This window comes from Microcaecilia unicolor, chromosome 5 (assembly GCF_901765095.1).
Source record: "Microcaecilia unicolor chromosome 5, aMicUni1.1, whole genome shotgun sequence".
NCBI lineage: Eukaryota > Metazoa > Chordata > Amphibia > Gymnophiona > Siphonopidae > Microcaecilia > Microcaecilia unicolor.
Window position 1 is genome coordinate 262,041,490 of NC_044035.1, and position 26,750 is coordinate 262,068,239.

Here is a 26,750-nt window from a genome sequence, read left to right on the forward strand (position 1 = left end):
ATGAGAACATTATGGATGGTATTTAAGGAAAAGTACAAGCAGAAAAGGGAAAGAATTTGGAACACAGAGGGGCCCTTTTACAAAGGTGGTAGGCTCTACACTCGTGCAGCGTGTGCCAAAACAAGACCACCACCAGGCTAGTGCGCCCCCTGGTGCTAATTTTGAATTTGGTGCGCGCCCATACCACTGGGTCAAATTATTTTTTTATTTCCTACTGCGCTGACAGGTCACCGTGTGTGTAGTGCATGAGCCCTTACCACTAGATCAATTGGTGGCATTAAGGGCTCAGGCCATAAATAGGCGCATGCTGGTTTCAATTTAACCGCAGGTCCTTTTCCCAGCCCATTGAAAAAGGTAAAATTATGTATAATCATACCTGATAATTTTCTTTCCATTAATCATAGCTGATCAATCCATAGACTGGTGGGTTGTGTCCATCTACCAGCAGGTGGAGATAGAGAGCCAGCGGGAGGGGGGAGAAAAGGAGGGACCTGGCACCACCAGGTTTGCACTTGCTCAAAAGAGCCCTCAACCCCAGGCACTCAACAAAACCTAAAAATTAGGCTTGGAGGCCTAGCCAGAGCTGCTGCTGTGTGTGACCACCACCTGCTGAGATAGAGAACATACTGAGGAGTTTCCGGCAGCACATGACCACATATAGGGAGGCAAAAGTTTGCTCTCTATCTCCACCTGCTGGTAGATGGACACAACCCACCAGTCTATGGATTGATCAGCTTGATGATATGGAAGAGTCCTTTTTCCCAGAAGCGGTAAAAACTGGTACAGCGCACGCCAAAAATACATGCCCACACTACCGCAGGCCACTTTTTGCCACGGCTTAGTAAAAGGATCCCTCAGTGCATAAACACAGCTTCCCAAGTGAGACTCAAAAAAATTAGAGGGAGGAAAAAAGACCACAGTGGTTTCCATTAGTAAAACACGGTGGTAGGTTTTTACCATGTGATCTACATCAGTGTCGCTGAAATACTGTTGCCAGGGCTCTATGTATGGCTCTGTGGTATAGTTTAGGACAGCTCTATGTCAGGCTACTATCTGAATAGCAGGGCTCTCTACTCTTGCTTAATCTTAACTTAACCCTGGTACTATCTGTTTGCTAGAAAAAGATTTCTATCTAATTTTGCATATTGATTTTAAGAAATAGAGTAATGCCATTACCAGGTTTAGTATGGGACATTTCTGGCTTCACTGAAGCTTTGGGTAAGGAAGGAATGAGCTGTTTTTCACTTATAACTGAAAGAAAAAAATGGATTACAAGTCAATTAATCTAGGCATTGGTTTCAAAGTGCATTCAGTAACCTTAGGTAGAATGTCGATGCTCAGACACTGTTTTCAATAAATATAAATTCTACATCTTCCAGCCTAAACCTTAAGAAAAAGCAATGAAAAATGACCTCTGCGCCTTACTAGATGCACACAATGTCACTGCTTTCAATGTATTAGTAATATTGTACATTCCTGTAAAGCAATGAGTCTCCCTCAGTCAGATGGGTTTTCAGGACCTCCACAATGAAAATGTATAAGCTTAAGTTGATGTTAGATCCTTCAGACTTTAAGGCAGTGATGCAAAGAATGGTGCTGTCCAAAACTAGACTATTGTAATTCCTTGGTACTAGGCTTGACCCAAAGCAGCTTAAAATCACTTCCATTGGTATAAAATGCTGTGGCCCGATTGCTGACAGGTGCTCCCTGGAACTCACATATCTCACCCTTTTTTTACGTCTTTGCACTGGTTACTTGTGGTTTGCTATATCGAAGTTACTTTTGCTTATTTGCAAATCTTTACAGCATGATGCTCCTTACTTACTATTTGACAACTGGAACAGAAGAATTAAATAAGCTGCTGGTCCCTCTACAAGTACTGACAGACACAGAAGAATGCAAGAGGCGCTTGAAGATCTTACTGCTTTTACATGAGTGCTAACACCTTGATACAGGTGATCTAACATTCTGAATTACTCCTGTAAGATACTGATAAAGTTAATGGATGTGATTTCATTTTGCCTGATTGCGATTGTATTTCTGTTTATGACTATGCATGTTTTGTTGTAATCTGCCTAGGCATTTAGGCAGAATATAAATAGATTAATTAATTAATAAGGTAGATTGTATGCAAAACAGGCAGTGCATTCAATTCTGCAGTGCATTCAAATCTATCTCGTATATATATATATATATATATATATATATTGTATATCCTGAAATCCCACTGGCTGGGTGTGTCTTGAGAACCACTGCTGAAAGGAAAAGCAAACTGAATGAATGAGGTTATTCTGTGCCAAAGGGGGAAGGCATGTGCTTTGGAGAAGGAGATACAACAATGGACCAAGGGTAAAAGAAGACCTTGGGAAAATAAACTCTTGCTGGATGAAACAGAAGATAGAAGTGATTCAGTTGCTTAGGTAAGTACATTAGGAAGCTTTGCTTTTCCTTCTTTCAAAAGCTGAAAATCCATCGAGGTAGGACATGGTGTATTCTTCCCATAGCTGACTGGAATATTTTAGTCAGATGTGAAAGAAGCAATGAGAGCCAGATTCAGGAAAAGTGAACAGAATGGCTAGGAGTTCTCAGTGCAATTAAGGTTATATCTAAAAGCAGAAAGAAGCTTTATTAGCAGACGTGACGACTTAAAGTGGTCCACAGAGCCGAAAGCTGAGCACTGGCAAGAAAAGTCAAAAGCAACTGTTCTGTGGGAGAACATACCATTACCCAAGGTTACTGTTGGCTGTTTAGATGAAAGAGCAGGGGCAAGAATTGTTCCTGGGCGTGTTTGACTGGCTGCCACTGAAATAAATGCAGAGAATTATAATGGAGTTCAAAGTACAGTAAAACCCACCCTAGTCTTCACGTAATACAGAATTATTTCATTTGTTGATATATTTTTGCAAAACCAAACAATGTAGCCCAAGCATGAAAAGATGAGTGAGCTAAATCCAACTGTGATCCAATAAACTCCACCTATTGAGAAATAACTGCATTAGAGAAAGGTTTGGGGATGAGAGACACTGATTTGACCTATATTGAAAGAAAATAAATTTATGGGTCAATATAAGGACTGACTGGGCTAAAATGAGGCCTTAGCTGTATAGATCTACCTATTTAAAAACTGGTTCCTTAAACTGGTTAAATTTGGGTAGTTAAAATTGTAAGTTGTACAGATTTCACTGGTTTCAAAAGAAGTCAGGCAGGAGCAGCCTAATAGGGATGTAGGACCACATGTAGAGTCATATTGCAGGGCCTCATTTAATATTTACACAAGCAAATAGGTGCTGAAAAGTAAGACCATGTGTGAAAAGCACAGTTGCTCAATGGTAGAGCCAGACCTGGGACCACCTTAGAAGCATTCCTGGATCAGGCTTGAAACTAGGTGGTTAGCGTGACATTCTTCATCAACTAATGAAATGGCTGTGGGGCTCGTTTTCGAAACAGAAAAATCTTTCAAAAGTGGCATAAAGCAGCATTTGGATGTTTTGCTTGCCAAATTGTTCAAATCACTATTTACAAAACCTATTTTGCAGACGTTTATCTATGCAGTTCTTCTGCAGTGCAACCAAATCACAAGGGGGCATGTCAGGGGCAGGATTATAGAGTTTCTAGCACTTGGATGTTTTTATGCCATAATGGAACAAAACAAAAATGTCCAGGACTACAACTAAGATGTTTTGAGCTAGACCTGTTTTAATAACGACTAAGCTACACAAAAAAAAGTGCCTTATATGACCAGATGACTTCTGGAGGAATAAAGGAATGACCCCCCTCCCACCCATCCCAAAAGATTTAAAATAAACTGTATAAACCAGCCTCAGATGTTATAGCCAGTCCTATTGGAGCAGCAAGTAGGTCCCTGGAGTAGTCTAGTGTTGGTGCAGTGCAATGTAGAGAAGAGAACTCATGCCCATATCCCACTCTAACTGTTACACTTGTGGTGGAAAGTGTAAGCCCTCCAAAACTCACCACTTTTTGCACTCACATATAGGTGATATCTGCAGCCATATGGACTATTGTAGTGGTGTACAGTTGGGTACAGTAGGTTTTTGTGTGCTTTGGAGGGCTCACCTTACAATATAAGGGGGTAATGGTAAGATGTGTACCCAGTGGTGTGCTGGAGCAGGCTCTCACAGGCTCTCGAGAGCCATTTGTTAAGTTTTTAAGAATTTTGGCTACTTTAACAAATGGATCCCAAAATGTGGGCTTGGGCCCCACCTGAATTCTCTTTTACTTTGCTGGTGAGAGAGAGCCCCCTGTTAACAATTTACCAGCACACCCCTGTGTGTACCTGGGAGCTTTTATGTGAAGTCCACTGCAGTGCCCCCTAGGGTGCCTAACTGCTCTGCTGGGGTGTCTGTGTGGCCAGTCTACTAAGAATGCTGGCTCCTCCTAAATCCCAATGGCTTGATTTTGTGTGCTTCTCACTTAAGTCTTTTTTTTTTCTTTTCGAAAATGGGCCAAAAAGTTAAATGCACAGAGCACAAAAACATCTAGCAAGTGGCCATTAAAACAAAAAAAAGATAGATGTTTTGCTGTTTCGAGAATTGCTATATTCACCACTTGGATTCTGGATGTATTGAACAAAATATGGAAAGTCGGACTTAGACTTCATATCAAAAATGCCCCTCCACTTATCAGAACTTGAAGATTGAACACTAGATACAGGTTTCTCTTTTCAGCAATGCATGTCCTCTGTACTATGGGCTTCATATATAGGAAATCTTTCAGTAGGGCAGCGTGATTATAGATCCCTAAATAAAAAGGTTTAATTATTTTTATTCTGCAAAATGCATGGTGATGGTTGTAACCCTTTTTATAAGATGCTAGTTGCGGCATTTCAAAAATAAGTATATTCAGAGCGCCTATATTGACATGTGGCAGCACTGAATACACATACAAGATTGTTACTGCTGTAGGCTGTGTAGGCTATATGTATAGTTTTGCGGTTTATTTTAGTTCAGCTGTTTATCTGCTCTAAACTATTTAGCATTACAGACTGACGACTTATCGCCACTATCTGGATAGGAAAGTGTTCTTCCCTCGCTCCATCCTAACTTCACCCCAGCGCTGTCTGTTTGCTAGAAAAAGGATTGTATCTAATTTTGCAATCTTACTTTCAACACTACAGTAATGCCATTACCAGGTTTTGTATGAGACATTTCTGGCCTCACTGAAGCTTTTGGTAAGGAAGGGATGAGTTGTTTATCAGTTATAGCTGAAAGAAAAAAAAATTGGATTATTTATTTATTTATTTGGTACATTGTATCCCACATTTTCCCACCTATTTGCAGGCTCAATGTGGCTTACATAGTACCGTAAACGGCATTAGCCGAGTCCGGTATGAACTAATACAATTACAAGGTGATATTGTGGTAGAGAGAGGTACATGTGTGGTAAAAAATAGAGAGGGAGAGGAAGAGTTAGTCAATTAATCCAGGTATGGTTTTCACAGTGCATTTAGTAACCTTAGGTAAAATGTGGATGCTCAGACACTGGTTTCAATAAATTCTTGTTTAAGAGCAGATGATAGGTATTTCCACATCTTCCAGACTGAAGTTTATGAAAAAACAAAGAAGAAAAGACTTCTGCGTCTTATTAGACACACATATCATAGTTTTCAATGTATTACTAATATTGTACATTTCTGTAAAGCAATGAGTCTCCCTTAGTCAGATGGGTTTCCAGGATCTCCACAATGAAAATGTATAAGCTTAAGTTGATGTTAGATCCTTCAGACTTTAAGGCAGTGATGCAAAGAATGGTGCTTTCCAAACTGGACTATTGTAATTCCTTGTTAATAGGCTTGCCCCAATATAGCCTAAACTCAATTTAGCTGGTACAAAATGCTGTGGCCCGATTGCTGACAGTGTTCCCTCAAGTCGCATATTTCATCTTTTTTCAAATCCTTGCACTGGTGACCTTTGATTTACCATGTCATATTCAAGTTACTTCTGCTACTTAGAGGTCCTTTTATTAAGGTGTGCTGAAAAATGACTTGTGGTAGTTTAGGTGTGGGTTTTGGGCATGAACAGATCCATTTTTCAGCATGCCTGTAAAAAAGGCCTTTTAAAAATTTTTTGCCAAAAATGGATGTGCAGCAAAATGAAAACTGACGCGTGTTCATTTTGGGTCTGCGAACTTACCACCAGCCATTGACCTAGCGGTAAAGTCTCATGCATTAACCAGGCGGTAATGACCTAAGCTCATCAAATGCCACTTGGCGTGCGTCTGATATGCATGTCCAAAAACAAAAATTATTTTTCGGCCGCGTGTATCGGACGTGTGCCTAAAATGAAATTATCACAAGAGCCACGCGGTAGCCGGGCGGTAACTCCATTTTGGTGCATGTTGGGTGTGCATAGATGCTCAGTAAAAGGGCCCTTAGTATCTTACAACTGTCCTGAGAGGAGAGTTTACAGAACCCAGCAGAGTCTTGTGCCCTGAGGTCACCAGCATGTATCCATTCCTTCACTTAGAAACACTCAAGAGCTTGCTCCTTTTCAATTACTGGAACAAAAGAATTGAATAGGTTTCTGGTCCCCCTACAAGTACTGACAAAGAATGCAAGAGGTGTTTGAAGATCTTACTGTTTTCACAAGCCTGCTAACACCTTGATGCAGGTATTCTAACATTCTGCTGCAGAATTATTCCTGTAAGATATTGATAACAGCTTATGGTTGTGATTTCCTTTTGTTGATTCCAATTGTATTTCTGCTTATGACTGTGTATGTTTTGATTTAATCCTCCTAGACGTTTTGATGGAATATAAATAAACAAATACAGTAATTAATTGATGAATAAGGTAGATTTGCATGCAATACAGAATATGCATGCAAACCTATCTCATGTGTATTCTTAAATATCCTGAAATCCAGCTGGCTGGTTGTGTCCCAAAGACTGAGTTGAGAACCACAACTGTAAAGAAAACAAACCGAATGAATGATGTTATTCAGTGCCAAAGTGGGAATGCATGTGCTTTGTAGGAGGAGATACAACAATTGACTGATGGCAAGACAAGAACTTGAGAAAATAAACTGTTACTGGACAAAACAAAAGTGATCCAGCTGCTTAGGAAAGAAAATTAGGAAGCTTTGCATTTCCAACATTCAAAAGCTGAAAATCCATCTGCAGCAATCCGAGGACTAGGAAAGAAAGCATTATCGTGAGGTAGGACATGGTGTATTCTTCCCATAGCTGACTGGAATGCTCAAGTCAGATGTGAAAGAAGCAATGGAAGCCAGATTCTAGCTGTAAGGATAAGCAAACAGAATGGTTAGGAGTTCTAAGTGCAGTTAAGCAAGCATAGATTGTACCTAAAGGCAGGAAGAAGCTTCATCAGTAGATGTGATGACTTAAAGTGGTCACAGAGCTGAAAGCTGAGCACTAGCAAGAACATACCATTACCCAATGTTACTGCTGGTTGTTCAGAGGTAAGAGCAGGTGCAAGAATTGTTCCTGGACGTGTTTGACTGGCTGCTGCTGAAATAAATGCCGGGAATTATAATGGAGTTCAAAGTCCACGTAATAGAGAATTATTTCATTTGTTGATATATTTTTGTAAAACCAAACACCAACATAGCCCAAGCATGAAAAGATGAGTGAACTAAATCTGACTGTGATCCAATAACCCCCCCCCCCCCATGTATTGATAAATAACTTGATTAAAGGCAAGTTTTGGGATGAGAGACACTGATTTGATCTATATTTCAAAGAAATAAAATTATGGGTCAATATTTGAAGTCAAGTTTTAGCTGCGAAGGTTCACCTGTTCAAAAAATGCTTAACTGGTTAAATTTGGGCAGTTAATAGTTGCAAGCTGTACAGATTTCACTATCAAAGAAGCTAGGTAGGGGCGGCCTAAGAGGAATGTAAGACCATGTTTAGAGTCTTATTGTGGGGCCTCATTTGCATATTTACATAAGTGAGTAGGATTTGAAAAGTGTGAAAAACACAGTTGCTGAATGGTAGGAGCAGCTCTGGGGGCCAGCCAGAGGTATAGCCAGACTCATTATTTTGGATGGGCCCAGAGGTAAATTGGACGGGCCCTTCCATGTGCACGTGCCCCCTCTCCCTCAACCACACACCACAAATATTTTCCTGGAGATATTTTTTAAGAACATAAGAAGTTTTTTTCCCACCTATCCCACATCTTCTCTCTCTCTCTCCTCTGCGGCATCCCGACATCTTTGCTCCTGACTCTGAACTCCATCCCTCCCCGATGTCAGTACAGTTATCCTCAGTGCCTGCAGCAATTTATTCAAGCTGCTTGTGTCGGAACCCGCAGGTTTCCATCCATATCCCGCCCTCGCTGACATCATTGCCTGTTTGGTGGAACGCGGCAGATGGAAGACTGTGGGGCTGGCACAAGCAGTGAGAATGAATTGCTGCAGGTGTCGAGGAGACCTGTACCGATGCAAGGGAGGGAAGGGGTTCAGAGACCAGAGTGCAGATGCCGGGACACCACGGAGGAGAGGGGGGAAGACAGCAGTGTGGCACTGCAGTTGGGTGGGCCTACGTCAAGATTTGGGTGGGCCTGTGCCCACCCAGGCCCACCCATAGCTACGCCACTGGGGCCAGCTTAGAAACATTCCTGGGTCTGGCTTTGAAATTTTGGTGCTTGGCATGACATTCAGCATTTTCCCACTATTTTGTGTAGATGGTCACCCTGAAGTAACTGATGTGAAACATACTGCATTTTGGGGACCCAGTATACCAAGATTAATGCAATTAGAAAAGACTATTTGGTTCCAATAGCTAAGCTATGTAATATTGTTTTTTTAATCTATTTTTGGTAACTCTGCTATTGATTTATGAAGCTCTTTGTTTTCTGTTTGAATGTTTCTTTATGGGCACTTTATTCAAAAAAAATTTGTGCAACGATTAAAATTATGAGATGATATGGTTTAACACCTGTTGATGCCACTGTCGTCCCAGTATTGTGAACACAAAAAATCTTTCTTCAAATTAAATGTGATTTATTAATACCAATTTATGTGGCTTTTTTTTCTTCTGTAAATTACCATTTATCATCAACAAATTAAGAGGCCCTTTGACAAAGCTGCATTAAGGGCTCCTTTTACTAAGTGGTGGTAAGCCCAATGTTGCACTATAAAAATATATTTATTTTTGTAGCACCGGAGTGTACCCAGCAGTAATCGGCCAGTGCCACATGCTGCCAGGGTACAGCTGGGTAAGCTCAGGAGACCTTACTGCCACTTCAATGGGTGGCAGTAAGGGCTCCACCCTGAAATGGCCACGCAACAAGTGCTTTACTTGCCACATGGCCATTTCCCGCAGGAAAGCAAGACTTCCCTTTTACCCACTGCAATAAAAGGGGGCCTCAGCGCATGTGAAAAACACACGCCGATGCCAGCGCAGGTCTCCTTTTGCTGCACTTGGTAAAAGGGGCCCTAAGCGCTAACACACCCTTGGGACTAAAGACAATAAATTGCACCTAAAAACACTGGTGCCAAAATAGCGCTTAGTGTTATTTAAAAAAGTTAGGTGCCATTTATAGAACGGCACTTAGCGCCAGAAACTGCAACTACACTTAAGGAGCGACAATTTACGCCAACGTAACCTTGATGTAAACCCTTGCACCTAAATTTCACATAGATCCCCATTATTCTGGAACAAGGCATACCGCAATGACCCATATTAGGAACTGCAATACAACACAACACCTCACTTGATATCCAAATGTTTGTGCTTATTGTTTAGTTCTTGTAGATCATCTATATTCTCTGTATCATACAAATTGCATCTATACTCTGAAATGACGTGCTATTAATCTATTTCTTTAATCTACCAGGTCATTAATATTCTTTAGGAAATGTCAATTGTCTCTTTTACCCTGTAATGACGATCCATTATATTATTTACTTAATAGATTATGTCATCCTGTTCTTATATTTTATGTCAACTGTACCTTTCTACTCTGGAGTGGCAAATGCCATGAAGGAAAATTGTAAGCCACATTGAGCCTGCAAATAGGTGGGAAAATGTGGGATACAAATGCAGCAAATAATAAAATAATAATAATAAATAATTATTCTACAACAATGCACATAAATTGTTGGAATGCCCCAATCTGCCCTTGATCCTCCCATGCCCTCTTTTTAGACCTACGTGTAAATTTTGATTAAATCTAATTAGCACCAATAATTGCTTGTTAAAAAGTCAATTATTTGTTCTAATTTGCTCATTATTCAATTAAATTGCACATGCAAATTGGGCGCACGCTCACATTTGCGTGCACAATTTTTAGCAACTTTTATAGAATTTGGAGGTTAATCAAGAAAAAAAGGCTTGCTCCAAAACGCATTAAAGTATGTTGCGGTATTTTCCCTTTAAACACTTCCTAAGTGTGCACTAGCACTTAACGTGACTTTGTAGAAAGGCCCCTTAATTTTTGGGAGGGGGTGTGGCATGGGCGGGGAACAAGCATGGAATATTTATTCAGTTAACACATTCACATTAGAGGTTAAGTGCTCCCACATTAAGGGGCCCTTTTACTAAGGCGCTTAGCCGCCTGCTTGCGTCCAACGCGCATCAATTTGGAACTACCACCTGGCTACTGCGTGCTCCGGGCGGTAATTTCATTTTTTTACACGTTTGATATGCGTGGCAGAAAATATTTTTAAATTTCTACCGCATGGCGCTAACCGGGCAGTAATCGGCAGTGTCCGTGTGCTGACAATTAGCACCCGGTTAACATGTGAGACCTTACTGCTGAGTCAATGGGTGGTGGTAAGGTCTCAGGCCTAAAATGGATGCGTGCCAATTTTTATTTTGCTGCACGTCCATTTTCAGCCAAAACAAATGGCCATTTTTTGCAGGCGCACTAAAAAATTGACCTGCATGTTTCCAATACACACGCGTACAACAGCGCAGGCCATTTTTCGGCACACCTTAGTAAATGGACCCCTAATTTTTTGCCAGTAATGCAAGTTAAAGGAAATATTAGCACATAGCTAGCAATAAGATAATAATTTTTTTAAAAAACCTTAAAAAAATACACTGCATCTGGACTTAGCCTGCAGATGTGCTAAGCCCAGATTTTAGCATGGCTTTGCACAAGGGTTCCTAAATGTTTGGGTAGCAGAAACTGAAAATTGAACACAGGCCTCCCTCTTCAGTGATGCATGTCCTCTGGACTGTGGGCTTCCTTCATAGGAAATCTTTCAGTAGGGCAACATGATTCTAGATCTCTAGAAAAATATGCTTAATTAATTTTCAGTTGTGCAAAAAAACATGATCAGTATTCAATGGTAGTTATAAGCCTGGTTTAAAAAAAATGCTATTTGTGGCATTTCAAAAATAGGTATACCGTGAGCACCTATTTGGATAGATGGCAGCACTAAGGTACATAAAAGGCCAATTTTCAGTGGCTGTATGTATGTTTATGTGGTTTAATTTAGAACAGCTTTTTTTCTGACCAAAATCAAACCACTTAGCACTACGGACAGCTGCTGACTTATTGCCACTATCTAGAGGGCAGAGCGTTCTGCTGCCCTCACTCCATCCTAACCTCACCATGCTAGTATGTTTGCTAGAAAAAGGATTGTACCTAATTTTGCAAACTGACTTTCAGAAATACAATAATGCCATTACCAGGTTTCGTGAAGGACATTTCTGGCTTTACTGGAGCTTTTGGTAAGGAAGGAATGAGCTGGTTTTCACTTATAGCTGAAAGAAAAAATTGGATTAAAAGTCAATCTAGGTATTAGTTTACAATGCATTCAGTAACCTTAGGTAAAATGTGGATGTTCAGATACTGGTTCCAATAAATATAAAATTCTTGTTTAAGAACAGGTGATAGGTATTTCCAGTTCTTCCAGACTAAACATGAAAAAGCAAAGACAAAAAGACGTGTGGGCCTTATTAGACACACACGATGTCACAGCTTCCAGCGTATTAGTAATATTGTACATTCCTGTAAAGCAACGAGTCTCCCTCAGTCAGATGGATTTTCAGGATCTCCACAATGAAAATGCATAAGCTTAAGTTGACGTTCGATCTTTTGGACTTTAAGGCAGTGATGCAAAGAATGGGCTCTCTAAACTGGACTGTTGTAATTCCTTGATACTAGGCTTGCCCCAATCAGTGCAATTTTTCTAGCAAAAAAGGTGCCGGTACTCAAATGCCAGGCCACCCTTCAGGGGTGGGGTAATCACTGAGGGACTCACTCCACAATAGCCAGGCCCCCTGCAACCAGTCACAGAATCTATGACAAGGCAGAATTGGTATCTTGAGCCTGAGCTCTTTCATTAAAACTTGTGGTCCATAGGTCAATTTTAGCAGACACTGGAAAAGGTGCCGGTACTCAGTACCCCCGAGTACCCCCTCAGAAAAAGCCCTGGCCCCAATACAACTTAAAAATCACTTCAACTGGTACAAAATGATGTGGCCCAATTGCTGACAAGTGCTCCCTGAAACTTGCATATATCACCTTTTTTGAAATCCTTACACTGCTGACCTATGGTTTTACCAAGTCATGTTCCAGTTGTTTCTGCTCTTTACAGCATGATGCTCATTACTTACTATCTGATAACTGTACTGAGAGTTTACAGAAACCAGCAGAGTCTTCTGCTCTGAGGGAGCCCAACACTTATCCATTTCTTCATTTAGAAAGTATCATTTTGCAGAAACAAGAGCCTGATCTTTTTCAGTTACTAGAACAGAAGAATGGAATACTCTGAGGGGCCCTTTTACTAAGGTGAGCTGAAAAATGGCCTGTGGTAGTGTAGATGCGTGTTTTGGGCGTGTGCAGAATCATTTTTCAGCACACTTGTAAAAAAAAAATGCCTTTTTTAAATTTTTGCCAAAAATGGACGTGTGGCAAAATGAAAATTGCTGAGCGTCCATTTTGGGTGCGTCCATTTTGGGTCTGAGACTTTACCGCCAGCCATTGGCCTAATGGTAAGGTCTCACATGGTAACTGGATGGTAATGGTCTATGCGTGCAAAATGCTGATTATCGCCTGATTACCACCCCCCCCCCCCGCGCACCAGAAAATAAAAATATTTTCTGGCGTGCTTAGCAGATGCACGTCAAAAATGAAATTACCACAAGGGCCACGCGGTAGCTGGGTGGTAACTCAAAATTGACGCATGTTAGTTGCACGTAGGTGCCTACGCAGCTTAGTAAAAGGGCCCATGAAGAATGCAAGAAGTACTTGAAGAAATGTCTCACAAGCGTGTTAACACCATCATGCAGGTGATCTAACATTCTGAAGCAGAATTACTCCTGGAAGACATTGATAACAGTTTGGAAGGCACTGATAACAGTTCATGGATGTGATTTCACTTTGTCTGACTGTGACTGTATTTCTGTTTATGACTGTGTATGTATTGTTGTAATCTGCCTAGGCTCTGAGGTGGAATATAAATTAATAAATAGATTCATAAATACAGTTATTGTGAATATCCTGAAATCCTGCTGGCTGGGTATATTCCCAAGGACTGAGTTGAGAACCACCACTGTAAAGAAAAGCAAACTGAAAGAATGAGTTTATTCAGTGCCAAAGGAGGAAGCCTTGTATTTTGTAGGAGGAGATACAATTGACTGAAGGTAAGACAAGAACACAAGAAAATAAACTCTTGCTGGATAAAAAGAAGACGGAAGTGATCCAGCTGCAGTTGAAATAGGACAGTTTATTCTTCCCATAGCTCAGGGGTGGACTGACAGTGATCTGGGCCCATGAATACCAAGGGTCATGGGCTCCTAACCATCTATCAAAAATGGTTAAATTAGAAAGAAGCTAGGGGAGAATGGACCCTCTACTCCTGTGGGCCCTCGGGCGCTGCCCTCTTGTCCCAATGGTCAGTTCACCCCCTGGATTGGAATGATCAGTTCAGAGATGAAAGAAGGAATGAAAGCCTGCTTCAGGCTGGTACAGTCATTGCCTAAAAGCAGGTCTCTTGTAAGGAAAAGCACACAGAAGGGCTAGGATTTTTCAGTGCAATTAAGCAAGCATAGATTGTACCTAAAAGCAGGAAGATGCTTCATCATGATGACTTAAAGTAGTCCACACCACAGCCGAAAGCTGAGCACTGGCAAGAAAAGTGAAAAGCAACTGTTCTGTGAGAGAACATACCATTATCCAGCGTTACTGCTGGTTGTTCAGAGGTAAAAGCAGGTGCAAGAATTGTTCCTGGGAGTGTTTGACTGATTGTCGCTGAAATTAATGCACAGAATTATAATGTAGCTCAAAGTACAGCAAAACCCATCCTAGCCTTCATGCAATACAGAATTATTTCATCTGTTGATATATTTCTGCAAAATCAAACACAAAATAGCCCAATCATAAAAAGATGAGTGAGTTCAATCTGATTGTGATCCAATAAACCCCACCTATTGACAACTGGATTAGTGATAAGTTTTGGGGTCAGAGGCACTGATTTGACATATTTAAAGAAAATAAATGTATGGATCATCATCTGAAGAATGTCCTCAGTTTAAATCAGGTTTTAGCAGCACATATCTACCTGCTAAAAACAAAAAGCCGTTTAAAGTGGTTACATTTGAACTATTCCAATTTGAAGCTTGTCTGTCTTGTCTGTCTGTATTTGTCTTGTTGTCTGTCTGTAGTTTTAGATTATAAGCTCTACTGAGCAGGGACTGTCTCTCTGTGTCAGGTGTTCAGTGCTGTGTGCATCTGGTAGCGCTATACAAATGTTAATAATAATAAGCTGTGCCAATTTCATTGGTTACTAAAGGAGCCAGGTAGGGCCAGCCTATGAGGGATGCAGGACCATGTGCAGAGTTTTATTGCAGGGTCTCATTTATATAAGTAAGTAGGGGTTGAAAAAGAGCACCAAATATGAAAAACACAGTTGCTCAATGGTAAGGCCAGACCTGCGGCCAGCTTAGAAGCATTCCTGGTTGAGGCTTTCAAATTTCGGTGGTTCTGCATCAACTAGCTAAGGGGCCCTTTTACTAATGTGCAGGGAAATCTGGGCTTAGCACATTCTAGAATGAAATTTACCACAGCCCAGATTTACTGTTGCATACACTTTTTTTTTTTTGCAGAGCATGCGCTAATGTTCCCATTAGTGCACAGAAACTGCAAAAAAATAAAAATAAAATAAAACGAACATGGGAGCATTTACTGCTTACTATTTAGTGTTCCTGTGTTAATTCTGCTCTAACTAGTTTATTCACGCTAAACTGAATGAGCTATCTGGTTAATGCTTCTATGCCCTTTCTTAAGGCACACTTAACATGTGCAAACAAGCAAAACGCATTTTGTGGTAACCTATTTTCCTCATGCTAAGAAAGTGTTGAGTTTAACACCCTTTAGTAAAAGTGTCCCCTCAATGTCTTCAGAACTTAAAAAATGAACAACATAGACCTCCCTCTTCAGTGATGCATGTCTTCTGCACTGTGGGCTTCCTTCATAGGAAATCTTTCAGTAGGGCAGTGTGATTCTACTTCCTTAAAAATATGCTTAATTATTTATATTGTGTAAAATACCTGGTCAATATTTAATAGTGCTTGTACACCTGAGTTTTAAAATGCCAGTTGTGGCAGCACTAATACACATGTAAGATGGTCACTGTTGTAGGCTATATACATAACAACAATATTCATTGGCTGTGTGTATGGTTATGTGGTTTAATTTAGGACAACTCTTTTTCTGGCCTAAATGATACCACTGAGCATTACGGTTGATGATTTATCACCACTATCTGGATAACAGGGCATTCTGTGCTCACACCATCCTAACCTCACCCTGGTATTATCTGTTTCCTAGAAACAGGATTGTATCTAATTTTGCAATCTGAGTTTCAGCAATACAGTAATGCCATTACCAGGTTTAGTATGGGACATTTCTGGCCTCACCGAAGCTTTTGGTAAGGAAGGAATGATCAGTTTTTCACTTATAGCTGAAAGAAAAAAAATGGATTAGAAATTAATCCAGGTATTAGTTTACAATGTATTCAGTAACCTTAGATAAAATGTGCATGATTAGACACTGGTTTCAATAAATATAAATTCTTGTTTAAGAGCAGGTGATAGGAATTTCCACTTCTTCCAGACTAAACCTTATGAAAAAGCAAAGAAGAAAAGACCATTCTCACAGCTTTCAGTGTATTAGTAATATTATACATTCCTGTAAAGCAGCGAGTCTCCCTCAGACTATACGGAAAAAAAAAGAGAAGGGCTAGGAGTTCTCAGTGCAATTAAGCAAGCATAGTTGGTACCTATAAAGCAGAAAGAAGCTTCATCAGTAGACGTGACGACTTAAAGTGGTCCACAGAGCTGAAAGGTGAGCACTGGCAAGAAAAGTCAAAAGCAACTGTTCTGTGGGAGAACATACCATTACCCAACGTTATTGTAGGCCGTTCAGAGGTAAGAGCAGGGGCAAGAATTGTTCCTGGGAGTGTTTGACTGGTTGTTGCTGAAATAAATGCATAGAGTTATAATGTAGCTCAAAGTACAGTAAAATCCATCCTAGTCTTCATGTAACACAGAATTATTTCATTTGTTGATATATTTTTGTAAAACCAAACAACAATGTAGCCCAAGCATGAAAGACGAGTGAACTAAATCTGATTGTGATCCAATACACCCCACCTATTGACAAATAACTGGATTAGAGACATGTTTTGGGATCAGACACTGATTTGACCTATATTTAAAGAAAATAACTTAATGGGTCTATATCTGAAGAATTTGCTCAGCTAAAATCAGGTTTTATGTGGGAAGATCTCCATGTTTAAATCTTGAGCTCCTTAAACTGGTTAAATTTGGGCAGTAACAGTGCAAGTTGTACGAGTTTCAGTGATTACCAAAGAAGCCAGGCAGGGGTGGCCTAAGAGGAATGTAAAACAATGTTTAGAGTCTTATTGACGGGATTAAATTTGCATATTTACATAAGTAAGTAGGGGGCTGAAAAGTAGGACCAGGTGTGAAAAACACAGTGTCTCAATGGTAGGAGCAGTCCTGGGGCCAGCTTAGAAGCATTCTTGGATCAGGCTTAGCATGACATTCAGCATCTACCAATTAAATGTAAATGGGTAACCCAGTCACCCAAATGGTAAACCGAAACCAGTAAATTTAAAGCCAAATTTTATGTAGGTCATTCAGGTAGGAAAAGTTATGTCCAAGGAGGGACATTCAGGGTTTGCAAGGTATTTGACAAAAAGCTGGCTGAACATGGAACCTTTTGTAAAGTACCAGTGGCGTTCCTAGGGTGGCTGACACCCGGGGCGGATCGCCAATGCGCCCCCCCCTGGCGAAATGACACCTCACCCCGGTGAAACGTCACCCCCCTGGGTGCATTTTTACCTGCTGGGGGGGTGCCGTGCGCCTGTCGGCTTCGCTCGTTCCATGCTCCCTCTGCCCCGGAACAGGAAGTAACCTGTTCCGGGGCAGAGGGAGCATAGAATGAGCGGAGCCGACAGGCGCGTGGCACCCCCCCAGCGGCGTGCACCTGGGGCGGACTGCACCCACCGCCACTGTAAAGTACCCATAAGGCTGAGGGAAAAACACATAAACTTGTGGTACATACAGCAGTGCCAAGCATTTTACAAAGAAACATGTTCAAAAAATGAGCGGCCTCCTGTGTAAATATTGAAATTTATACAAAAATGCATGGCCAAGGAGAGCCAATTAAAGTTACAACCACTGTTCCCTCTAAGCTGAGCAAGAGCCCTCCAACTGTATTGCTGCCAGTAGTGGGTAGTGCTTCAATATTGTGTTTTTAATGACTAGAGACAGAGCGACCGAAATGATAAGGGGGATGAAACTCCTCTCATATGAGGAAAGGCTAAAGAGGTTAGAGCTCTTCAACATGGAAAAGAGACAGATGAGGGGAGATATGATTTAGGTCTACAAAATCCTGAGTGGTGTAGAACGAGTAGAAGTAAATTGATTTTTTACTCGTTCCAAAAGTACGGAGACTAGGAGACACTCGAGGAAGTTACATGGAAATACTTTAAAAACAAATAGGAGGAAATATTTTTTCACTCAACGAATAGTTAAACTCTGGAACTCTTTGCCAGAGGATGTGGTAAAAGCGGTTAGCGTATCTGGGTTTAAAAAAGGTTTGGGCAAATTCCTGGAGGAAAAGTCCATAGTCTGCTATTGAGACAGACAACTGCTTGCCCTGGGATTTGTAGTATGGAGTGTTGCCATGATTTGGGTTTCTGTCAGGTACTTGTGACCTGGCTTGGCCACTGTTTGGAAAACAGGATGCTGGGTTAGATGGACCATTGGTCGGACCCAGTACGGCTAGTCTTTTGTTTATGTTCTTATGAGTCCTGCAGAGCTTGCCTGTCCCTCAGTATTGAAAATGTGATAGTGAAACAGCACCACCCACTGGCAGGCCTGTAGGTGGAGGACTCCCCCCTCAGCTTAGAGGGAACAGTGATTGCAAATTCCCTCAATCAGTGCTCTGTACAGACCCTAGGTACGAATGATCAGTTAACACATTTAGCAAAAGAAAAAAGCGCAGCTGGGCCTTCAAGACTGTGGCAAAAGACAGCAGAAAGTACATCATAAAAAATGCAAAATCTTAATGTTATTCTTCATGGAAGAGCTACTTGAATAACTTTTGCCAGTAACATTTTCAATGCTCATCAAGTTATTGTGCATTGACGCCCTTACAGCTAAGTTACTATTTTGAACATGTTTTCTTTTATTACCAACTTGGAAGCGATATGTTACTCAGAGCAAACATCCCCTTATGAATAGAGCAGAAGACACTGTTTTAGCAGACACACAAACCTCAATATACTGAATCAGAACATTACCAGGTTTGTGCTGTGGCTTTTCTGAGCTTGCAGGTGCTATAGGCTTAGGAGCAATGAAGTATGTTTCAGTCAGGGCTGAAAGAAAGAAAGTGAATTATGATCCTTGGATGTAGTTCAGTCCTCTGAAACTGTATCCCAGCCAGTATGGAAAATAGATTAGCAGAGCCCAAAGTGAGGGTACATCAACTATCAGCCAATGATGAAAGCTGAAAATCATATAATAAAATCACGGAAAAATACATAAAAATGTTTTACTGCATTTTTATGCAATTGATAATTAGGAAGGATATTGTAGGATGAATTTTAGGAGCTTCTAGTATAAAAAGAAATAGACAGAGAAGAATTAGACAAGATTGACATCACAGGACAATAGGGCTGATCAAGGCTTTTTTTTATATGAAGAAAGCTTTGCTACATTAATGGCAATATGAATATATGATAAAGAGAAAGCCATGTAGCCGACTCAGCTGAATGGAGGATTGATGGCACAAGACAAATGTACTGAGAAGCATCAATGATTACATATAGCAGAATGACAAGATCTTTAGATGAATGTTGGACTTATTTTCATTGACAAAGAGGTAAAAAGTTATTGTGGGAACTTCTTTACCTAGAGTTGCCTGTGGTGATTCAAAAGTGACTGACGTTTTTGAGGACGGTGGTTGTGGATGTGCTGCTGTTGGGAAGATGGAAGCCATTTTGAAATCGAAAGGGGAACACAAAGTAAAATCATAAAATGCAGTTATCTGTTAAGAAAGAAACTTTGCTATCTGAGCAACATGCACAAAGAGAGAACCTTTGAGAGGACTGGAATGCTTTGGTGTGAGTATGCAATAGTAGGAGGATCACCATACAGGACTCCAAGATACAAGGTCACCAAACATATAAAGAGGAATCCAATAAAAATTATATGGAAATATGATGTTTGATTTTAACAAAATATTTCTAAAAAGCAAGGAAAAGACCTCAAAACGCCCGACCACTTACTTTCAGTTTTCGGCAGCATGGTGTTCATCACTGGTCATAAAAACCTTGCTTGGAAAGAATTATTTTAACTTTTAATTTATTTCCAAATTTATTTCCAAAAAGATTTTAAAGTCGAGTACTTGGGCAACAGATAAGTGCTCGACTTTATCTTTGCAAAGCTGCTTTATAGCACTTCCTCAGAATCAGTGAAGGTTTTTATGAACTAAATAAATTTTGAAGATAGCATTGATATTATCAACATATTTAAAAAAACGTTTTTGTAAAAAAAAGCAAAATTGCTAAAATCTTTTTGGAAATAAATTTGGAAATAAATTAATAGCTTGAGAGAAGGGTGGCAAAATACCCAAGTCATTTCTTTTTATGTCCTGCCTTTTAAACCGGCACCCACACCCTGAAATTCTATAAATGACGCTTAAAATTGGGCACACAAATTTGTGTGTGCACCCAATTTGTGTGCACAATTTAATTGAACAAGCTGATTAGCACCAATAATTGGGTGCTAAAATCAATTATAAGCACTAATTGGCATTGACACTTATGCTTGCATTTTTTGTTGTGGGGGATCTGCGTGTAAATTTTACGCATGGCTCCAAAAGGTGGGTGTAGCCATGGGATGAGCAGGGGCATTCCTATAATTTATGCACACTATTATAGAATAAGAAGGATTTACACCAGTGTTTACTTAGTGTAAATCCTTGCATCTAAAGTTAGGTGCTGATTCTGGTGCTAAATGTATTCTATAAACGGTGTCTAACATTCAGTGCCGTTTATAGAATAGCACTTAGCATGGGTTTTTTTCAGTGTCATTATTTCAGTGTTATGTATAGAATTTGGTTCACAATGGCTAACATAATGGTATAAGTGACAATGGGGCCTGTGGCCTATGAGTTTCAAGGTGTTTTTTTTTAATTGCTGATGTTAGTCTTTGATGTGTATTGTTTAAGCTGACTGATTTTGTCTTTTAGTGTGAAAGTTCTGTCTGTTTTCTATCCTAGTTTAGATGGAGTTCTAAAAAGTTTTAATTTATATTTATTTTATTGTATTACATGTTATGTGAACTGTTCTGATTTGCCACGCATTAAGTGACGGTATAGTAAAATAAGTAAATGATAAACGATGGCTGTTTTTACCATAGAACAGGTATTTGTAGAATAAGATTTTGTGAAAGGAGCATATGAGGGGAAGGCTGGATGGTCTAGGTCACCATTTTATAATATTCGGAGTATATAGCCAGGGTCAGATTACAGAAGTATGTTCAATATATATAATTGCTTCCCAACAAGCTTTCGCTCTGGGCAGAACAGAGGTTGAGGACGAATAAAGGTTACCTGATGTGAGGGAATACTCCTCTACCAGTGTCATTATTGACTGCTGAAGAGGAATAGATGTTTCAGATGTAAGGGATTCAGTGTCATTTGATGTGCCACTGCTGCAAAAAAATGCAGAGCAATCCTAAACACACGTGTAGGTATAAGTATTTATTTAAAGAAAGATCAAACATGAAATTACTTGGAGGGGATCAAATTATTCATTAAAATATGTGCATATCCTAAAGTAAGGATACTTATTGTTTCAAAGCAATATGCATGAAAATTCAGGGGAGGGGGATGAGGAAGGCTACTTGCTACTGTGAAACATGACTGGTAAATTTTATGCACAGTACTCAAGTTAAAGGAATTGCTTCTGCAATTTACAAAATGCAGCCAGTGAAGCAGTTTATCAACAACTCCATATATTAAAAAAAAAAAAGCTTGTGCTTTTCTTTTCTGTACTCATGATTTACTTATCCCCCACCCCCCCTTTTACAAACCTGTGCTAGCGGTTGCTGGTGAGGTAATGCTGACACAGCCCATTCAAAGTGAATGGGCTGTGTCGGTATTACAGTAAGGCAGCCGCTAGCATAGCTTTGTAAAAGGAGGGGAGGGGGTTAAAGTAACTACAGCAAATTTCCTTACAACCCTATTTACGTTCAGCAAAATTCTACATATGTTTCTTAAGTTGTTTCAAATAAAGTTGGTGGTGTGTGGATAAAAAGTTTCACGTTCATTTATGAGAAACTAAACTTTGGACTTGATTAGAAATATTTCTGTAGATTTGACATTTTCTTTACTTTTCAGAACCTCAATGATTTCATTGTTCACGGTATTTTCAAGTCCTGTTCAATAGAAAGATAGCTTGGAGATACCAAATGCTAAATTATATGAATTGTAATTGCCAAGTATTACTTGTGGCTTTTCTGGGTTGGAAGAAATACTAGACTCAGATGAAATGAACTGTGGGTCAGTAGAAGCTGAAAGAAAGAAGTTAAATTTTAAATGCTCCTTCTTTATTTATCTTCCAAATCATATCAAGCAACATAGAACATTTGTATCCTGAAATGGGATAATCATATAACAATTGGTTAGTACAAGCTGTGCACCAAGAAAAATAAAGAAAATATTAATTGCAAAAAATTAATATGCTCCCAGCAAAAGCTGGATACACCATGAGAATTAAAAGGATTTATGGTTCTCTGGAAACTCAGCTTTTGAAGACTAAAAGAGAGGAAACTATTCCGCTTGGTGAGCATAAACACAATGGAGACTTGAATTCATTAAGAATCATGAGAGTAAATCAGAAAAAATGCAGATCAGGAATACAAAATGCTGAGCCTTCAATGCATATGGAGAAATGTAAATTAAAAAGCAAAACGGCCATCCGTGGTGGTCATGGGTAGCATGAGAGATGAAAGGAACGTTTTAATGAGAAAAAAGATAAAAAGCATTTCCCAGTATGGTCCCAGTCGGTCCAAAGGAAATAGCCATTTCTTTTCTAAATGGCTCTGATGTCATTTGACATGTTGCTGTTAGGGTAAAAATGAACAGATTTCTAAATCAGCTTACAGGCAGGAACAGATCTTACTGTAAATTAAAGCTTTGCAACAGAAGACTGCATCAATGAGATGAAAGGTAAATGTGCTAAGTAGCCAGAGTATAAAGCCAAGCTTAGTAACAACTCTCCTTTTGAAGCAATTGGCATCAGGAAGCAGAACAAAGTGCAATAAATACACTCTCTTTCATGGCAAAAGGAAAATGCAAAAATAAATCATCTGTTGATTACTCATTGAAGGTCAATGAATGTCTGAAGATGTGACCCGATGGGCTGCTATGGTGTCTTCTGCAGGCACAAAGAGCAGAAGCATCAATTGCTTGTAAGACAGTCCCATTTGCTACTTAACAAATGACAGGTGGCAAGAGAGGGGGAAACTACAGTATTGATGTGGGTTCTAACAGATATAATGGGGTTGATATAAATTGTGCAAAAGACTATGCTTTATGGAGGGCATGATTAGCTAGGCTTTGTTTTACCACTCTGTGGTATGGATAAAAAGCTCAGGGGTCCTTTTGCTAAGCTGCGGTAAACGGGAGCCTGCGCTAGCTTCAGCGTGTGTTTTTGATGCATGCTGAGGCCACTTTTTACTGCAGAGGGTAAAAGGCTGTCTTTTGTCTCCAAAAGAAATGGCCGTGCTGTAAGTGAACCACTTGCCACGCAGCCATTTCAGGGGGAAGCACTTACTGCCACCCATCTAGGTGGTGGTAAGGGCACCCAAGCTATTCCAGTGGTAACCGGACAGTGCACTGCGCTGCCCAATTACCACAGAGTAAGCTGGAAATGGTTCACATTGGGGGGGGGGGGGGGGAAATTATCACCGCTGTGGTAGCCCAGCGGTAGTTCCAGATTGGCATGTGGCAAGCCTGTTGTCGCATGCCAACCCTTTAGTAAAAGGGCCTCTCAGTGAATCAGGATCCTAGTAAAAATATATATGTGAAGAAAATATAATGGTTTAGCAGTGCAGGGGAAGGTTTCTGTAACCAGAAGGTGATTGTCTGCTCAGAAAGCAATATTCATAACTGTTGCTTTTGTTGATTTAAATGGCAGAAGAGAGGGTCAAGGTACACACACAAGAACAAGAAGAAAAAGCACTAAGGGCCCTCATGTATGGAAAAATCAACAATCCTTTATTAATGGACCTGACACGGGCTGTGTTTCGGCATCAATAAGCCTGCATCAGGGGTCATTTCCAAGGCGGTTAAAAATTGCTAAGCAGCGATTCATTACATTTCTTTGCACTTCAGATTGAAAATACTGGTCACTGGCTTGAGTCAACTACAGCTTGAAAGTTTTTTTTTTAACCGTCTTAGGATACACCCAGCCAGTTTGCTTTTCAGGATATCTATATGAGATCAATTAGCATAAAATGGAAACCATGCATGCAATTCAATCTCCTGCATATTCATTATGGATATCCTGAAAACCTGACTGGCTGGGTGTGTTCTGAGGACTGGGTTGAGAACCACTGTATTAAAATATACTGAATACCTGATTGCTCTAGGGGCCTTGATTCAGTGACATTTAATGGCACACAAAAAATATGTATAGGAATAGATCTATAAGGGACAGAACATAATACTCCTCAAACTACCAAGAATAACATTTTTGGAACATGAATAAATATGTAACTAACAAACAACTGCAGATATTTGATTATTTCTCTGACTCAAGAACTTGGCATAATAGAGCACTGTCTGAATTCCTAAGAACTGAAGAGACAGTCACTGAACTTTATCACTAATTTCAGTTAATATTGTTGATGGTCATATATCTTGTTATTCATGGGCAGGCTCCCCTTCAAGAGCAATGCATAAAACATTATTACAGGGAGGCAGGAGAATCATATTGAAAGACACAAAGTAAGCATTTACCAGGACTTGTTTCTGGGCTGGTAGGTATTATAGGAGGAGAATGAGTAAACTGTGTTTCAATGGGAGCTGAAAGAAACAATCATTTAACTGTTACCATTATAATTGGCAAATATACAGCACCACTGGCACAAGCAGAATCCCGTGGTCCATTCTATTTGGATATTTCCAAAACATTCATGTAGATATCTCTTGAGTTTGGCAGCCCAATTCAGGCACTCAGAGTGTGTGAAACATTCCACAGATGAGGGGACCAAAGAGGAACATTGTTATTCTTATTATGCAATAAAATTTGGATAAATTGAGGCACCAGGCATTCAGATTCACAGTTCAGAAGTCTTCCAACCAGGCCACATCTCGTCCCAATCCTCTTATTTATTTTCATTAGAGAGGAAATTTTGGATTAATGGAACCATATACCACATTTCTTGAGGTGGGGGGTGGTACAACAGCTATTTAACTGATAGGAGCTCAAAACTGCTTATTAAAATGTTTACTGAAAAGGAAAATAATGAGATGCAAAAGATTGTTTAGTCATTCATTAGATAACTCAGGAGATTACTTGAATTATTTTCCAGCTCTAGGAACTTTGAAAAAAGAAAGATAAAAAAGGAATTAACAGAGACCAGGTCTAGTTTGGCGCCAAAGAATGCATCGGTGCTCCAAGACAGTGCTTCTCAAACATCTCCTGGAGGTACACCTAACCAGTTAGGTTTTAGGATTACTACAATGAATATGTATGGGATACATTTGTATATGCTGGAAACCCATTGTATACAAAGCTATATCATGCATATTCTAAGTATGCCTTCAAGAGAGGGCTGAAAAGCACTTCTCTAAGAATCATGAGAATTTCAGCATCACAGTCTCTGTTGGGAGGGAATCTTGGTCACTGCTCACCAGCGACATCTAGTGGTTGGATTTAGTCACCTTTAGGGGAGTTTTTACTGAAGCTTAGTGTGTGCTAACAGAATTAGTGAGTGCTAAATGCTAAGAAGCCCAGTGGCATTTAACACGCACTAATTCCATTAGTGCACACTAAGCTTTAGTAAAAGGGTCCCTAAGTTAAGTGAGATTGAAGAGGATATAACCCTGGATTCTATCTATGGCATTTTGAGTTGTGTGTCCAATTTGCACATGTAACTTAATTGAGTAATGAGCCAATCAGCGCTGATAATTGGGCAATAACAAGCAATTATGGGCACTAATTGGCAATTCTATAAAGGGATGCATATAAATTCTAGAGCGCAGATGTAAAAAGGTGGCATGGCCATGGGAGGAACACGAACAAGTTGAGGATATTCCACAAATTTATGTGTGTTGTTACAGAATTAGCGGGATCTGTGCCTAATTTGCACATGTGGATTTATACCAGGTTTTTCATTGGCGTAAATGGTCTTGTCTAAATGTAGTCATAGTTCCCGGTGCTAAGCATTATCCTATAAACCATCCCTAACTTTAAGCGTGGGTTATAGATTAGTATAAGAGCTATATTTTCTCAGTGTTGATTTTTTTTTATAGAATCTAGTCCATACTGTGTAACAGAGGAAAAGTCCCCAGGGTAGATGTGAAGCAAGGGCTCATGACACTAGATCCCAGACCTGATTCTAACTGAGCTGGAAGGCCTAAGGAGCAAGAGAAAACTGCCAGGTCAACATAGAGTAAAAAAATAAATAAATAAAAAACTACCTTCTTTACCCATTGTCAATTTTGGTTCTCTGAGAATAGTAGCTGTTTTGGCTGCTGCTGGCTCTTGGGGTGTTTGATGTGTTGCTGTTGACATTTTCAGGGTGGAAGTAACTACTCAAATGAAGAAAAATGTGTATGAATAACTTTACAAGACAGAGATTAATTGTTCCTGAAACAACTGCTCTTGGAATGGAGAAATAGTAGTAGTAAACCAATGACAATCTGCAAAAATAACTCCATTTCTCTGATAGCATGTAAGAACCTACAAAAGACAGATTTCATCGATGAAGAATGTGCTTCCCCTTTCCTTCCCTGAATGCCCATATTCTGTTGTGGGCCTCCAAGTTCTCTAATATCAGGCTTTGAAAACTGCAAAAACAGTATATGTCAAGTGAACGTAAGATTTAACTTTTAGATTTCATACATTTTTAAAATCATTTTAAGCAGGGCCGGTCCTAGGGTCTCTGGCGCCCCCCAGCAGACTATGAGTTGGCGCCCCCCCAATCTCCCACCCTGCCCCTGTCCAGCGATTCTCCTTCGCCCCATCCCCCGCCATACTGCGCCGCCC

At 40.0% G+C, this 26,750-nt stretch overlaps 1 protein-coding gene across 49 annotated transcripts in view; it reads right to left on the reverse strand.

The window, feature by feature from the left end:
* Positions 1–26,750, reverse strand: part of ABI3BP (ABI family member 3 binding protein) — a 477,114-nt gene that overhangs the window by 196,194 nt on the left and 254,170 nt on the right. For 13 of the 49 annotated variants that reach the window (XM_030204105.1, XM_030204107.1, XM_030204116.1 and 10 more), the window contains 12 exons: positions 26,183–26,293; positions 24,497–24,562; positions 19,378–19,443; positions 18,768–18,842; positions 16,331–16,411; positions 15,822–15,896; positions 14,105–14,185; positions 11,620–11,694; positions 7,405–7,485; positions 5,147–5,221; positions 2,722–2,802; positions 1,177–1,251 (listed from right to left, as the gene is read on the reverse strand). In XM_030204105.1, the coding sequence (XP_030059965.1) occupies positions 1,177–1,251; positions 2,722–2,802; positions 5,147–5,221; positions 7,405–7,485; positions 11,620–11,694; positions 14,105–14,185; positions 15,822–15,896; positions 16,331–16,411; positions 18,768–18,842; positions 19,378–19,443; positions 24,497–24,562; positions 26,183–26,293 (942 nt within the window). The remainder of the gene's footprint in view (positions 1–1,176; positions 1,252–2,721; positions 2,803–5,146; positions 5,222–7,404; positions 7,486–11,619; positions 11,695–14,104; positions 14,186–15,821; positions 15,897–16,330; positions 16,412–18,767; positions 18,843–19,377; positions 19,444–24,496; positions 24,563–26,182; positions 26,294–26,750) is intronic. The other 36 variants (XM_030204136.1, XM_030204135.1, XM_030204133.1 and 33 more) reach the window with 32 other exon arrangements.